The sequence below is a fragment of the Drosophila arizonae genome, chromosome 4 (genome assembly GCF_054131065.1).
Source record: "Drosophila arizonae isolate 15081-1271.41 chromosome 4, UAZ_ARI_1.0, whole genome shotgun sequence".
In the NCBI taxonomy this organism is placed as follows: domain Eukaryota; kingdom Metazoa; phylum Arthropoda; class Insecta; order Diptera; family Drosophilidae; genus Drosophila; species Drosophila arizonae.
The window spans coordinates 16,335,104-16,350,333 of NC_142924.1; the positions used below are offsets into that span (position 1 = coordinate 16,335,104).

Consider the following 15,230-nt stretch of genomic DNA (forward strand, 5'->3'; position numbering starts at 1 on the left):
TGTATATTAAAAAAAAAAAAAAACAAATAAATTGAATTTCTTAAATAAAAAGTTGCATGTTGACTAGTTTAAAAACATCGTTTTTAAACTCTTAAATATCGATATACACAAGAAATCGATACGATTTTAACATCACTAGTATTTTTTGTACATACACACAACTTTAGTGTTTTCGACAGTGCTGCACAGTTTGGTTTAAGTTTTGATTTATTTTATTTCTGAGCTTACGAGCTCAGTAATAAATGCGTGAAAAAGTACAAAAGTTAAATAAATAGCTCAAATGATTTACAAAACATAAAGCGCAATACAATCCCACTTATTTATTAGTGATTGGCATATCTCTTATGGCTTAGTTGCTCAGAGTCTGGCCCACAGCTTAAAAACTGGTTTTTGTTGACTTCGTTCGTGCGTACCAACACACCTTAATCCACATTCATTCAGCGAAATACACACATACGCGCCCAAATATATTACGTTTGTACACATGTAAACAAATTAACTGTAAACAACTGAAATTTCAAGCCCGCGCAATATCCTGCCAACAAAGCTGCTTGAATTGCTTTCGATTTAAAACTTTTACTTGATTTAAAGAAACGGATATCTAAAGGAAACAAAATGCGTAAGTTTTACATCAAGATTAAACATTCATGCATGGGCTCAATGACCTAGTTTTTAAGAAGCGATGCAGTTCCATTTGCATGTGATTCTTAAACATGCAAAGCTCGCGCTAAATGCACTTGCATACGGACATATGTATACACATACATACATACCCGCAGCAGACAAATAGGTATACGACTTCTGTTGCTACCCTTCTTTGGAAATAATAAATTGTGTGTTTATTGTCCGATCGGTTACAAATTGTAATTCATAGGATTAGATTGTCAATAGGTTTATATGAATGTTAAATTATTGAACGTATAAGAAAATATGCATATAAAGTTGATTTTGTTAATGTCAAAGAAATGCTGAAATAGAAGTAAAAGCTAATTTTGAGAAAATACCGATAGTATTGAAAGTCTTATGCGGAATCAATGAGCGAGAGTAGTCTGAAGAACTACAGATTTTAAAGAAATATACATACATACATTTCTGTAGAGCCGAAAGGTTTACAGAATTCTTTCCATTATCATTTAAATATAATCAGCTTTTTCAAATCTTTGCCGTTGATTATGTTTTAATGCTTAAATTAACATTCAGTAAATATTAACAATTTACACTAGTTCATTCCAAATTGTTGATCTGAACTTTAGCGCAACTTTAATCCCTTCAATTGGATAAAGAACTGCAAATTTACAATGCAACTTATATATACAAACCAATACATATGTATATGTATGTATGTGCATAGGTATACTTGTGTGTGACTTTCTGTACGTGACCTTTTAATTGACTACAATTGTATAAGAATAACACTGGTAAAATTTCGAATTCGAATGACCATTGTCCGTTAGCAGAGGGTCAACAGTTCTGTCCCTCTGCCCAATATTGAAAGAGAGTAAAACTGATAAGGCGTGTGAGATTAAAAGTTCTTGTTGCTCGTTGTCTCTCTCTCTCTCTCTCTCTCTCTCTCTCTCTCTCTCTCTCTCTCTGTAACTCTTCAAACAAACTGGCTCCAACAGCACCTCAGTGCTAGCGAGCAGCAACAACAATGAACGATAATTTGCTCAACACGAAATCGAAACTCATACTCACATACCGAGCGAGCAGTGAATGGAGTCGAAGTCGAATGTGAAGAGAGCAGAATGGTTGGCTGAGTGACAAGGGCTCACTGGATACACACAAGTAGACTACGCAGGCCGAGAGCGAAGCTTCAGTCTGTTTGTTCTCGGTGACGTCGAAGTGAGCGTGAATCACATTTTGTGTTAAATTAATTAGAAGAAAGAAAAAAGCCATGCAGGGCGAGTTTAAAGATTATTAAAACATTATTCAAGAAATAGAAGAAGAAACCCAAGGTCTGAAAAACCAAATTTAATAAATAATTTGTTGTGAACCATGTCTGGCAAAGGAAATAACAATAATCGCGATCGCATTCGAGATCCACGCGAAGAAATCCTGCTCGAAACGAACTTCGAAGACGACGGTGGGGTACTTACGCGTGCCTATAACAATAATCCCTACCAGAATCGGCGACACAGTGCCTACCAGTCGGATCGCTCCTTGGATAGATACACTGAGCGGGGTGGTGAAGGTAGGGCGATGGCTGATATACGTTCATATATGTATATATTACATGGCACAGAATATGGCTTACGCACTATTTAATTTTTGTCGTTTTTCACCTGCATTTCGTGTGCCTTATCACTGCTCTTATCAGGGCTATAACTATGTTCATATATGAGTGTATGCACATATGCGTACATTCATATGTGTATGTTTACTTCGCACCATTTCGTCACCTTATTACAGTATATTACAAGAAGAAGCGGAAATTATGTTCTTCAGTTCATATTGTGCATAGTTTACTTAGCAGTACCGTTTACCAACACTGAAATTTAGAACTTGCAATGACTTTAATGGTCTAAAAACAAAGCTCAAGTATTTGTAATTATATTCGTTGCTGTTTTCTGTAGTGCTATTTATTGTGAATTAATTCTAATTCTAATTTTAGCGGACTGTTGCCAATCATGTATGGCACGCATACCCTATGCAACGCTAATAGCGACGCTTATGTGTCTGCTGGGCGTTGGCATCTTCTGTGGCACAATGTATCGAGGAGCCTCACTAACAGTCATTATGATGGATCAAGTTTTTCACCTCCGATTAATATGGTAAGCTATTTAATGATGTTTTATACTGTGATAACTGTGGCTTATATTCTACTCATATACTTATATTTCAGGATCGAGGCTGTGCAGATGATATTTGTCATAATTGCTGCTGGCATGGCTGCTCTCGGCTTCATGATATTGTTTGTGGGCTTTCTGGCAACGGGTGCGACACGCTATAAGGTTTACCGCGCGTGGCGATCACGCGTCGGCGGTCGCATCTCCTGTGCAGTGCTCATGGGCATTACGTATCTGCTTAACTTCGTGTGGACGCTCATTTTATGCTTCTTGGTTATAGTGACGTTCATTTACACCATGTTCTGGAATATGTGTGCGAGTGTTGAGCATTCGCTGAGCTGTATTGATTTGACACAATTCCGTAAGACGACAATTCAAAAGAGATTTTGACTAAATTTACTAAAGAATAATAAAATTACTTTACTTGCAGATTTCATGTTTCCGCCAAATACGAAGCTTGAAGACATGAAGGTGTGTGAGAAGTATGAGATCAAAGCGTTTTGCAAAGATGGTGTTGAGAACGCTGAGGTCATGTTCATTTTGGCCACGCTGTCTACACTTTTGGTTATTCTCAGTCTGGTGCACTATTTGATGTGCCTTTCGGCCAATTATGCGCACATTCGTGACCATGAAAAGTTCCAAGAACTGCAGGAGATACAAAATCTCAACGAACTGGAATATAGCGCAACATCGAAGGATCGCTTCTAGGATTTATTTAAAACTATTTGATTCGAGCTTCATCAAAGAGGCACAAAGACACAGAAATGCAACGAAATTCATCTATAGCTTTAGGAGTTTTGTTTTTATTCGAAAATTGATTATTCTGTTTCGTTCTATAAGATATTATTGGTTAATTTATTATTCTATATATTATAATATAAATTTAGGCTAATAACGCCCATCACAGACACAAATTTACACAATTTAAGGACTGTATTTATATATACATCTATATCACATCACAATATATAACTTATATAACTTCTCCGGCCCACCACTGCGAAACATTCCAATAGAAGTTTTAAACTTATCTAATGTTCAAATGTTCTTACTATGAACGATAGAATATTTTTCCGTCCACAAATGTTTATTTTTAATTGGCTAAGCTCACCCTAATTCAAAATCTAAACTTTATGTTATTTAGCTTGATGTTTTCTTACGCCAGTTTGTGTTTTTTTGGTTTAAAATTATATAGCTCACATAAGGTCAATCAAATATATGCAAATGCTTAAGTGCGCATGCTTATTCATATTATATATATAAATTTATATAATTACGCATTAATTATATAATAATATTCATATGTATATAATTACATACAAATAAAATTTTTGTAATAATTTGCCTTTTTACTTCTGCAAAATTTATTAAAATAAATATTGTGGGCCTGGTTTAAAACGTAACGGCAAAACTGCGGTCCGATTACATTTGTTTTTCTATCTATCTATAGATTAGTTAATTACATGTTCATAAAAAATATAGATGAAATTTAACTGCTAGCCATATGGTTAGTGATTTAATGTTAGAGTGTTTATTTTAAATATGTTTCTTTCCATTTTCGATTAATAATATACACCAATAACTTTTCAGAATATTGCGATGAATCGATAGCAATCGATTGCCAGCTAGTTATTTCGTAAGATATTAATAACAAATGCGAATATATTAAAAAATTATACTTTTATTGCGAGAATGTTGCGGAAACTGAATACTCCAACGACTACTTTGGTGGTTAGTATTAGTATTCGAAAAGTCCATTGAAGTGAAGATTAATCTTTGGTTTATTTTGCAGCGAGCAGCATCAACACGCGTCGAAAAATTGGAAGAAATTCGTGAACGGTTATCAAAAGGCCCAAATTTTCAAGATTTTATCCAAAATTCTGATGCTGTTAAAGAGGAATGGGAGAATTACGATGGCAAATTGCGTCGGGAAAAGGGAGAAACCCAACAATTGCGCTTGCCTCCATGGCTAAAGACAACAATCCCAATGGGCAAGAATTATGCTAAGATTAAGTCTCAGCTGAGAGACCTCAAACTGTCCACAGTGTGCGAGGAGGCGCGTTGTCCCAACATCGGTGAATGTTGGGGCGGTGGCGAGCATGGCACACAGACGGCGACAATTATGGTAAGTAAAACCTCTGTGACCTTTGCTGGTAGCTAATAACTGATAGCACATATTTTGTTGATTACAGCTCATGGGCGACACTTGCACACGCGGCTGTCGTTTTTGCTCGGTGAAAACAGCTCGAGCGCCTCCGCCTTTGGATGTGAACGAACCGGTGAACACGGCTAAAGCAATTTCATCCTGGGGCCTGGATTATATAGTGTTGACATCTGTGGATCGCGACGGTAAGGCTAAGTTATTTAAGCAATAAGAGGAATATTTAACTAGTGATTGAAACAACTCGCAGATCTTCCTGATGGTGGCTCCAAACATATTGCAGAGACAGTGCGGGAAATAAAAGCGCGGTAAATAGCAATTAAATGCTCACTTTTAATATTCAAATGAGGAACTTGTTCTCTTACAGCAACTCCAATATATTTGTGGAGTGCTTGGTTCCCGACTTTCGTGGAGATTTAGAGTGTGTGAAGACAATTGCAAGTTGCGGTCTCGATGTATACGCACACAATATTGAAACAGTAGAAAAGCTAACGCCATTTGTGCGTGATCGCCGTGCTCATTATAGGCAAACGCTTCAAGTGCTTCGCGAGGCCAAGAACTTTAATCCGAATCTCATCACCAAGAGTTCAATTATGCTGGGCCTAGGCGAAACAGATGCAGAAGTGGAGCAAACGATGCAAGACTTACGAGAGGTTGGCGTTGAATGCCTGACCCTAGGACAGTACATGCAGCCTACAAAGAGACATCTGAAAGTCATCGAGTATGTTACGCCTGAAAAGTTTAAACATTGGGAACAGCGAGGCAATGAGCTGGGTTTTCTTTATACTGCCAGTGGACCTCTTGTGCGCAGCTCTTACAAGGCTGGCGAGTTCTTTATTACGAGCATCCTAGCAAATCGTAGAAAGTCGGTTTAATTGAATGATACTCAGATTAATTCAAATTTTTGTGTTTGTATATATAAAAATTTGTTAATAGATTGTTAAATATATAGCTTGTTAAAAAGAAATATTCAAATTATAATATTGAATAAAATTGTATATGTATTCATAAATACAATTTTTATTTTTATTCTAGGTCATACCTAGAAATATAAAACAATAAATACACCAAAAATATATAGCTACATATGTATTCCGTTAGTTTAACAGCACCCTTGGCAACTGCCTGCCCGTGACAGAGTTGTCATCATCACATTAAGCAAAGAGACTAGATCAGTCTTGTATTATGTATTATAATTTATTTGTATAAAACCAAATTAAAGTTCCTGACATAGAAAAAAATACTTTGAATGCGACTCAAATTTAATTTAAAATATAGTTTAACAACATTTGTTTCGTAATTGATAGCTTATCATTCCAATAATATTTCAGACAGTATATTAAGAATACTAAATTTTTATTTGACCTCAGATTTTATATGGGCACACTTAAGCTACGTTTTTTTTCGTTTTATCTATTGTGTGACCATTTGTCGTTGTTTTTAGTTGAAAGTGCATAAAAGAAGTTCAGCGTAAATTCATAAGGCAATACATACGTTGTAAAATAACTAATTACTAAACGAAATAAATACTAATGTCTGCACACAGAACGTTGAAAAAGAAATGCAGATATGAAATAAAATAAGCTGTATATGTATGCAGTTTGCTGTATTTATGTGTACGTACATATGCATGCATACATATGTAATCTGAATATGTATGCATGTGTGGCAGTGCGTTTTTGTTTTTACACACTGTGTTGGAGAGTGTGTGCGAGTGAGTGTGTGTGTGTATGTACGACACAAAGAGTAGGAAGTCTACGAATGTTTAACCCATTAATGTTTAACTGTGAATGCAGGAGAAACCAACTGATTAAGTGTAGCTAAAAAGTAAAAATAAATACATACATACATTTATACGAGTGTGTCGTAAATAAATTCAACCAAATATATGTACATAAATACATAATCATATGTATACTACATCAAAGACGACCATGGAAGAGAAACGCAAGTGCGCAAAAGTATTGGTGTTCACCAACAGCAGCTTTGTTTCCACTTTGTTTTTGTTTTGAATGCAATTGTTCCCTTTCTGGCACACTCTTTGGCTATTAGCTCGGTGCTCGGTTCGTTTCTGTCAAAAACCCGATTACGTTCGGGCTTCATTTTGGCTGTGCATACCCGAACCAGTATTATTACAGTAGTAAATGCATTTGAACTCATACATGCAGCAGAAATGCATGGCCCCTATGTATGTATGCATGTATGTATGTGTGTACACCAATTTTCGTACGATTGGGGTACATAATGTGTACATCATTGATGAAGATACATTCACGCACATACATTCGCGTGTGTATACAATAGAAATTTGTTAATGTATATATGCATGGGTGTGCTATTATTTATTAAATATTAAATGTATAAATATTCATATATTTATTTTTAATACTGAAATCTATCGTTGGTTGACAAACGCAGCTGTGAAAGTTATTAGATGCATATGTATTTGTGAATTAAATAAATCAATCGAACTACACTGTTGCCGATCAAATGCAGAGATTAACATCAATTTAATTTGAATAGATTGAAATATGAAAAATATAGATACTATAATCCCTTTTATTGCAAACATGGCAAACAAGAAAGATAAGAAAATCTGGAGTGTGCTGCGTAATAAAATTTATACGCATTTTTTTTTCACAATGGATTCTCAATGATTAGCAAATAATTTCGTGAACTTTTCCGAGTTCTAGAAATTATAAATGTAATTGTATTATATAATATTAATATAATAGATAAACATATGTTCACAATTGCTTCGATTGCAATTACATCGAATTTAATAGTCTTTCTCTTGGCAGTGGATCGGAGCTCACTGTTATCAACGATCCCAAGATCCTCAGTCAGCGTGGCGGGTGATTAACAGATAATAAGTAGGCCGATACGGATTGGACAGTCGACAGGCGAAGTGTGGAAGAGTGGAGTGGTGGCTACTTGTTGCCGTGCGGATCCTAAAAAGTACTCAAAATTGATAGAAAGAACAGAAAGGCTGCTGCAACTGGTGCCTCAGCCGGGGACCAGCCGCCGCGCAAAAAGGGACGTCGCTCAGGTGGATCCAATTCAGTTTCTGTCGTAGACTCGAACGCAGCGTCTACGTCGAGAGCAGCGCTACAGAGCAACAGAAGTGAATCACAGCCACAACAGAGCCGGCAGAGCAAAAGCAATACTGAAGTCAATAGACTGCAATTGAATTCCACAACGTCCCCAACGGACACCTCCAGCACACACAACTGCAACAGCAACAACAATAGCAATACTAACAGTAACAACAGTAGCAGCATAAACGACAACAACGCTTCTGGCATGAACATGCAGAGTACAGCGCCGTTGTCATCCTCCACAGCACAAGGAGTAGCCGGCGGCACCGCAGACAGTGGTTCTAGCACCGCTGTGGAGCAGCCCGCTGGCAGCGACAATGTCACCAACGACACTGGCGCCGGGGGCGACGGGGCAGCCGATGAGGTTGCCCAACCCTCGAGTGGCCATAGCAATAATACGACAAACGGCCATGATGTAAAGCATAATGGCTTCGCAGCAAATAACAATGGCAGCAACAATGTCTGTGCGGTGGACGGTGAGAACAATCGAGAGAATAATAGCAGTGGATACAGTGGCATACATTTGGACAAGTCAAATCAAGAGATAATACGGCTTATTGGCCAATATCTGCAAGACGTCGGCCTTGAGAAGTCGGTGAAGACTTTAATGCAGGAATCCAACTGTTATTTGGAGCACCCGTCGGCCACAAAGTTCAGGGAACATGTTCTTGTTGGTGACTGGAGCAAAGCCGATGCTGATCTTAAGGTAGGATGTTTTAAATAATCCATGTAAGAAGATGTATTGGATCTTTGTACAGATGCGAATGTCTTAGACCTCTGGATTACTTATACTAAATATTCGCTCATGTCTAATCATCTTTTCTTTTGTTAAGCTGGCCTTCAAGAATTCCCTATGATCTTATTTGCAGGACTTGGAGCCATTGATCGATAATGGAAAATCATCAACGATAATAACGGAGATGAAATTTATATTGCTAGAGCAAAAGTACTTGGAGCATTTGGATGATGGCAATCCGTTGGATGCATTGCACGTGCTGCGCAGCGAACTGACGCCGTTGCAGCACAACATTTCGCGTGTTCATCAATTATCCTCTTATATGATGTGTGCGTCCAATCACGACCTCTACCAGCGCGCCAAATGGGAGGGCAAAGGCATAACATCGCGTGCCCTTGTGATGGAACGTCTGCAGACATTTATGCCGCCATCGGTGATGATGTCGCCGCGTCGCCTGCGCACTCTGCTTCAGCAGGCGGTGGAGCTGCAGAGCCAAGACTGCCCCTTTCACGATATGGCTTGGGAGACAAATCTGCAGACGGTGTCGCTGTTGACGGATCATTGTTGCTCCACAGATGGCTTTCCCATGCAAACAATACAAGTGCTGAGCGATCATTGTGACGAGGTCTGGTTCTGTAAGTTCTCGCCCGATGGCCTCAAGCTGGCTACCGGCAGCAAAGATTCCACTGTGATCATCTGGGATGTAGATCCATACAAACTGACGCTTAAAAATCGTCGTGTGCTCGACGGTCAGGCGCAGTTGAACGTTAGCTTCGTCAGCTGGAGTCCGGACTCAAAGCTTATTCTAGTGGGCGGTACCGAGGACTCGCACGAGCTCTTTATCTGGAATGTGGACGATGGCAAGCTGGTTGTCAAGTTCTCGCAATCCCTCGATGATAGCCTGGCCTGTGGCACATTCAGCCGTGATGGCAATCATTTTGTCTGCGGTGGCCAGAAGGGTCAGCTATATCTGTGCGATCTGAACGGCACTTTGATAGACTCCTGGGAGGGTGTTCGTGTGAATAGCGTCGCCTTTCGAGCAGACAACAAAACCATATTGGCGGCCGATAATCATTATCGTATAAGAGGGTGAGTATCAACATATCTAACCTCATCCTGGTTAGTAATATTACAATTACATTGCAGCTACAATTTCGATAACCCACGCTCGGACTTTGATATACTGCGAGAACCACATCCAATTATGACATTTAGCATCAATTCGGCCGATCGTTTGGCCTTGTTGAACGTGTCCAATCAGGGCCTGCATCTATGGGATATCGAGGATAAGTGTCTGGTGCGTCGTTTTCAGGGCATACGACAAAGCAACTTTGCCATTCACTCCTGCTTTGGCGGCGTTAACGAGAGCTTCGTGGCGAGCGGCAGCGAGGATAAGGTTGTGTACATTTGGCATCTCAAGCGCGAGGAGCCGTTGGCCAAGCTGATCGGTCACACTAAGACGGTTAACTGCGTGTCCTGGAATCCAGTCTATCCGTCCTTACTGGCCAGCGCCAGCGACGATGCCACCGTTCGCATTTGGGGCCCCAAGCCGACGGGCAGCAATGCAACGACAGAGAGTGACGATTGTTCATCCAGCTCGTCGTCGTCCTCATGGAACATGACCTAAGCCCGCAATTCGCTTATCGTTTTATTTATGTGGTGTCTGCGCAATAGAGGTTTGCAATATGAAAATGGGGTTTATTAGTCAAAAAAGAAAAGTCAGAATCTATAGCTATAAACGAATACTTGTTAATTCTAAAGTATATGCAATCGATTTTTTACCACAATCAACTTTCAATCATATAATATCCAGTTTAAGTTTCATCCCTTTCGATTAGTCTTTAGATATTTTCCTATGTTTGTGTGTGTTCAAATCCTCTAATGCGTAAGTCTACATAAATAGGTACGTGATTACTCTGAATTAGTCGTAAGTAAACTCCCAATGTCGATCTAAATGTGGTGCGCATGTCCCAGCAATCAACAGCCAGCAGAAAGTTGGAAATTGCAATTGGTTAGCCGGGACGGCGACAAACACAAGACTGCCATTACAAAAAAAAAAAAAAACATGTGGATGAGCAGCATGACTTACAATTAGAATTAAAGTTATATAAGGTACATTGACATTGTCTCACACATAATCGGACACAAACACAAACGCCCAGGTGCGCGTATGTATGGATATTGTTCAAAGCTTTTCGAGAAACAATAGTATTTTTTGTAAACTTTATTACCCATATGTATGTATATTTATTTACATGCCTATGTATTGTGTATTGGCTTTTAATTATTATCAAGTTTCAAGATGTGCCGAATCATTTTGTTTAACATTTGCCATTTTAACTACTTTGTCAACTTTCGATTAGCATTGCGTTTGGTTAAATATATCGATCAGACTGAATACGTTCGGTAATAATTCAAATTTTAACTGAATATAGGAGCACGCGGGCTTTTAATACATTTTTAATTGTTAATTACTTATTGATTTAGGGCCGTAGTCGCATCCCACGTTAAACAGACTTTAGTTTCGACATTAACTGATGTGTTTGCTGTTAACAAAGTTTAACCAAATTACTGATATAACGAAACCCCAATTTTATTTTATAATCAATACATGCAATAATGATAGCGCTATTTACATACATATGTAATTTAAATTTGACCATAAATTAATTGGTAATAATGCATTAGGAAAAAGAAACACTTTTACCATTGATCAAAATAAATGATATTGCCGTCTTTTTCCAATTTATTGTTTTTTTTTTTTTTTTTTTCTTTATACCCGAAACGCATTGAGAATGATTTAATTCTAAGCTTATGTATCGGAATTTTTGTAGCGAAGGGAGACTTTGAAAATTCCGCTTACAATGTTATCGATAACTGAACGATTTTTGATTTGTCAATCAGCTGTTCGGAAAAAACGTACACTGAACTGTAAAACAACAACCGCAGACCGAAAACAACATTTGTAGAAAACGTATTTAAAATTTGTACAGAAATGGCTTCTGTAGGCGATGGTAAAGTGAGTTTAAGGAAATTTGAGTATCCAATGTGTGCAGTTGAGGCACTAACTCGATTAGGTGGGTATAAAATATCGGGTCCTCCTGGAGCTATTGTATGCAATGTTTATGTCTACTTGCAGAAACTCTCATTGCCAGCCGTAACAAACAGAACTTGGCAATGCAAATCATTTCGGAATTCATTTTTCTGGAACGTGCCAAGGATGGAGATGTTCGTAAAATGCAAACAGTGGGGGGCATCAGCCAAATGAATATCTATCAGGAGTTTCAATTGATTCTCGCACTCATTGACTATTTTTCAAGGCCTGGCCGGGATGACACTCGTAATGCGATATTTCTCTCTCTGTTTGGTAGTCACTTGACCCCACAGCGTTCTAGGCTCCTATCCAGACTAATTAGTACTGCGGTATCGGGCTCGGTAGCCCCACTGCTCTCCTCGGCTGGCACATGGATGCAACAAGTTGGCTGCAAAACGCAGCCGAGCTTGGAGGTTGCTCAGAATATAGTGAGCGACTTCATCTCGTTCTCGCGCAAAACTCCTGAGCAATTGCGACATCTGCCATTGGTTGGTCCGCACTTTGCAGCCAATTTTATGGTAGCCGTGGCCGATCTATACCTAAATGAGAAACGTGGCGGTGTTCTGACGCCACCACCAGATGCACTTCTGGATGTCATTACAGAATGGACGACAGAGAATCCGCAGCTCTGTCAGGCACCACAACAGCCTCTTGTTCTGCCTGCCGGCGCCATTGCCATGCCGTTCACCACACCGCTCGCCGGTTTGTTGCGCTGGGTGGTGTTGGCCCCATTGGTTTCGAATCGACAGGCTTATAGCAATTTGCATTTATCGTTGCTACACACACTACTGAAGACAGTTAACAACGGCGAGTCAACGCCTTTGCATGCTCAGGATCTAATTCAGATTGTGACTTCTTTACAAAAGTACTGCGCTCATCTTGTTGAGACCAAAGTGGCACCTGAAGAGGATGCTGCCTACATCAAGTGCATGGAGCGCTTTGCTCAAGCCGTGCAAATAGCGCTCTCCTCCAACTACATAACGAATCATATTCAACTGCTGTGCGTGTTGGAGACTCTGCCGCACCACGCACTAATGAAAATTGTGCTAGCTGCTCATAAAAAACTATAAGCAATTAAGTAATAGGTACGTGTTTAAAATTGAAATATATTATTATTAAGAAAATTTTAATAAATAAAAATTAAATATTTATATATAATATAATATGTAAATCACGTTTTATATTTTGAATTTAGCCCACTTATATAATCCCATTAGAAATATTGATTTGCTTTTTAAAATTTGTTTAGAGGTGCTGCCAGACTTTCGAAAGAATCCACAGGATTTCAGTGCGCAGGACCTCGGTGCGAGTAAATTGAAAAACGAAAATCAATACAACGAAGTTCTCGCGTAGTGCTGTTTATTTTGGAAAAATCGGTTTAATACAGATACAGATAGGGGTAAAGTTACAGATAAAGATTGTTGCATACTTAAGAGGATGCAATGAATTCAGTGCCAAATCGTGATTTTATGGAGGTGCATCCGCTGCATCAGCATCAGCCGCATTGCAAGCAACAATGCTTTGTGTTCACAGAGATCGCGGACATTGAGCTGCCAGCGGAGATAACGAAGTTCGGCGGTGGCAATGAGAAGCTGCATTGCGCCAATGGTGGCATTCCGAGCTACAATTGCAAGAAGGACTCCTGCAGCGAGTCGTCCGCTGAGCGTCCGGGAGGTGCGCGTGGTCGCAAGATTTTAGTGGGTATTTGCGTGGTACTTGTGTGCATTGCCATGGCTGGTGGCATTCCATTGGCCCTTCAATTGCGCTCCTCGTCGCTGCTGGAGGCCCGCTTGGCCTTTATTCGGCGGCTGCTGACGGAATCACCTCTGATCGAGGGCTCATGGAAGCCGCCCAGTGACGTCAAACTGAACAGCAGCGGCATGGCCGACATTAGGCAAAATCATATTGGTGCCGTGTTGTGGCCCATCGCTGTGCACTGCGGTGCCCAGTATCTGGATGCAGTGCAGCTGGTTCTGGAGGGTATCGATGAGGCGAAACGCATCACAGCCTCCACGAATTCCATGCACATTGTGGAGTCGGCCGACGAGATGGAGCAGACCCATATAAGAGGCGAGGTGGCTGTGCTTATGGGCATCGGTGGCGGCCACGCCCTGGGCACCAGCCTTGCCGTTCTGCGCTCGCTCTACCTGCTGGGCGCCCGATTCGTTTCAATTACCAGCTTGGAGTGCACCACACCTTGGGCTTCTGCTGCCATCAGGAGAAGGGACTATCTAGCGGAAGAGAATGCGACCAATTCGCTTAATGAATTCGGCAAGGTGAATGCAAACTAATGAAATGACATTTGGAATATATATTTATAATATTTAAATTTAAATTAAATTATTTACTTTTTGTTATAGTAAAATTTGTTTAAATACATATGTAGTTCTATTTGTATGTATATGTATTTTATTTATAATATATGTATTTTTAAATTATTTTTATAATTTTTTTAATAAAAGAAAATCAACTTTTTTCTTTTCAGACAATGCTATACGAAATGAATCGGCTGGGCATGTTGGTAGAGATATCGCAGCTAAGCGAGGCGGCAATGATAATAGCCCTGCGCACCGCCAAGGCACCTGTTCTCCTGATGAATGCTAGCCCACTCTCCATGTGTAATGGTACCAATGTGGCTTCTATACCAGACCATGTACTCAGGTAGGCCTTCAGTCTCCAAATTCGAGTTTCTGTTGTTTAACGAAAACATTTCAGCCTGCTGCCCGAAAATGGAGGAGTGATTCTACTGAACTTGGAGCGCTGTGGAGATCGACCAATTAATGTAAGGGAGGCCATAATTGCCATAAACTATGTACGCAAGGTGGCTGGTGTGGACCATATTGGTCTGGGTGGTGCTCCCAAGAGCTATGCTCTACTGCTGGCCGAGTTGGCTCGCGATCGCGTCTGGGGCAATGCGGCGATCAAGAAACTGGTGGGCGGAAATGTTATGAGAATTCTGCGCGAAATCGAAGCACTCAAGAATCGTTTGCCTCTATTTGAGGAATGGATACCCAGCGAATCTATCGAAAGCAATTCATATTGCCGCTATCCAGAGACATAAATACTTAATTGTTTAATATATTTAATGTGTTTTAACTGTATACCTTATGATATCGGGCGATCGAATAATATCAGCGAGTTTCTGCTAAACTTTAGATAAATAAACCATATAGATGAATATTTTCGATGGGCGCGTGGCAACAAATATTCAAAGCTCATTTAAGAATAAAGTTTAATTTACCTAAATATCTAATTAATCAAAAACCTAGTGTGCAATCAGAATAATTTCCAATGTATTTGATACATTTTTGTAATTTAATTAATTATTAATCTTGATTTGATATATTCTTATAGC

General features: G+C 39.5%; 5 protein-coding genes across 7 annotated transcripts; all 5 read left to right on the forward strand.

Moving 5' to 3' along the window:
- The first annotated feature begins 135 nt into the window (after positions 1 to 135).
- Positions 136 to 4,208, forward strand: M6 (neuronal membrane glycoprotein M6). 3 transcript variants are annotated; one of them, XM_089467896.1, is made up of 5 exons: positions 136 to 619; positions 2,009 to 2,191; positions 2,612 to 2,771; positions 2,843 to 3,147; positions 3,217 to 4,208. In XM_089467896.1, the coding sequence occupies exons 1-5, from the start codon at positions 616 to 618 to the stop codon at positions 3,492 to 3,494; spliced, it is 930 nt and encodes a 309-aa protein (XP_089324022.1). In that variant the 5' UTR covers positions 136 to 615; the 3' UTR covers positions 3,495 to 4,208. The 3 variants fall into 3 exon arrangements, with proteins under 3 accessions (XP_089324022.1, XP_089324021.1, XP_089324023.1); XM_089467895.1 differs by having other exon boundaries at positions 137 to 619; positions 1,623 to 2,191; XM_089467897.1 differs by lacking the exon at positions 2,009 to 2,191 and having other exon boundaries at positions 138 to 619.
- A 154-nt stretch (positions 4,209 to 4,362) lies between these two features.
- On the forward strand, positions 4,363 to 5,964 carry Las (lipoyl synthase, mitochondrial). Its single transcript, XM_018005475.2, has 5 exons — positions 4,363 to 4,517; positions 4,579 to 4,911; positions 4,979 to 5,135; positions 5,198 to 5,255; positions 5,315 to 5,964. Exons 1-5 carry the CDS (start codon positions 4,479 to 4,481, stop codon positions 5,820 to 5,822), a joined length of 1,095 nt encoding a protein of 364 aa, XP_017860964.1. The 5' UTR covers positions 4,363 to 4,478; the 3' UTR covers positions 5,823 to 5,964.
- Positions 5,965 to 7,902: 1,938 nt separating this feature from the next.
- On the forward strand, positions 7,903 to 11,526 carry LOC108612346 (WD repeat-containing protein 26 homolog). The gene is made up of 3 exons (XM_089467884.1): positions 7,903 to 8,751; positions 8,915 to 9,870; positions 9,928 to 11,526. Exons 1-3 carry the CDS (start codon positions 8,251 to 8,253, stop codon positions 10,406 to 10,408), a joined length of 1,938 nt encoding a protein of 645 aa, XP_089324010.1. The 5' UTR covers positions 7,903 to 8,250; the 3' UTR covers positions 10,409 to 11,526.
- A 145-nt stretch (positions 11,527 to 11,671) lies between these two features.
- On the forward strand, positions 11,672 to 12,960 carry LOC108612348 (integrator complex subunit 15). Its single transcript, XM_018005226.2, has 2 exons — positions 11,672 to 11,858; positions 11,921 to 12,960. The coding sequence occupies exons 1-2, from the start codon at positions 11,777 to 11,779 to the stop codon at positions 12,943 to 12,945; spliced, it is 1,107 nt and encodes a 368-aa protein (XP_017860715.2). The 5' UTR covers positions 11,672 to 11,776; the 3' UTR covers positions 12,946 to 12,960.
- Positions 12,961 to 13,153: 193 nt separating this feature from the next.
- Positions 13,154 to 15,139, forward strand: LOC149269228 (dipeptidase 2). Its single transcript, XM_089467885.1, has 3 exons — positions 13,154 to 14,151; positions 14,361 to 14,536; positions 14,591 to 15,139. Exons 1-3 carry the CDS (start codon positions 13,318 to 13,320, stop codon positions 14,934 to 14,936), a joined length of 1,356 nt encoding a protein of 451 aa, XP_089324011.1. The 5' UTR covers positions 13,154 to 13,317; the 3' UTR covers positions 14,937 to 15,139.
- Positions 15,140 to 15,230: the final 91 nt, after the last annotated feature.

Coding starts and splice junctions, on each gene's coding strand:
- M6 (XM_089467895.1), top strand. CDS start 1,996: ATGTCTGGCAAAGGAAATAACAATAATCGCGATCGCATTCGAGATCCA. Junction 2,192..2,611: donor CACTGAGCGGGGTGGTGAAG/GTAGGGCGATGG, acceptor TTCTAATTTTAG/CGGACTGTTGCCAATCATGT. Junction 3,148..3,216: donor TATTGATTTGACACAATTCC/GTAAGACGACAA, acceptor CTTTACTTGCAG/ATTTCATGTTTCCGCCAAAT.
- Las (XM_018005475.2), top strand. CDS start 4,479: ATGTTGCGGAAACTGAATACTCCAACGACTACTTTGGTG. Junction 5,136..5,197: donor GACATCTGTGGATCGCGACG/GTAAGGCTAAGT, acceptor AACAACTCGCAG/ATCTTCCTGATGGTGGCTCC. Junction 5,256..5,314: donor GTGCGGGAAATAAAAGCGCG/GTAAATAGCAAT, acceptor GTTCTCTTACAG/CAACTCCAATATATTTGTGG.
- LOC108612346 (XM_089467884.1), top strand. CDS start 8,251: ATGAACATGCAGAGTACAGCGCCGTTGTCATCCTCCACAGCACAAGGA. Junction 8,752..8,914: donor AAGCCGATGCTGATCTTAAG/GTAGGATGTTTT, acceptor TCTTATTTGCAG/GACTTGGAGCCATTGATCGA. Junction 9,871..9,927: donor AATCATTATCGTATAAGAGG/GTGAGTATCAAC, acceptor ATTACATTGCAG/CTACAATTTCGATAACCCAC.
- LOC108612348 (XM_018005226.2), top strand. CDS start 11,777: ATGGCTTCTGTAGGCGATGGTAAAGTGAGTTTAAGGAAATTTGAGTAT. Junction 11,859..11,920: donor TGAGGCACTAACTCGATTAG/GTGGGTATAAAA, acceptor GTCTACTTGCAG/AAACTCTCATTGCCAGCCGT.
- LOC149269228 (XM_089467885.1), top strand. CDS start 13,318: ATGAATTCAGTGCCAAATCGTGATTTTATGGAGGTGCATCCGCTGCAT. Junction 14,152..14,360: donor CGCTTAATGAATTCGGCAAG/GTGAATGCAAAC, acceptor TTTTCTTTTCAG/ACAATGCTATACGAAATGAA. Junction 14,537..14,590: donor ATACCAGACCATGTACTCAG/GTAGGCCTTCAG, acceptor AAAACATTTCAG/CCTGCTGCCCGAAAATGGAG.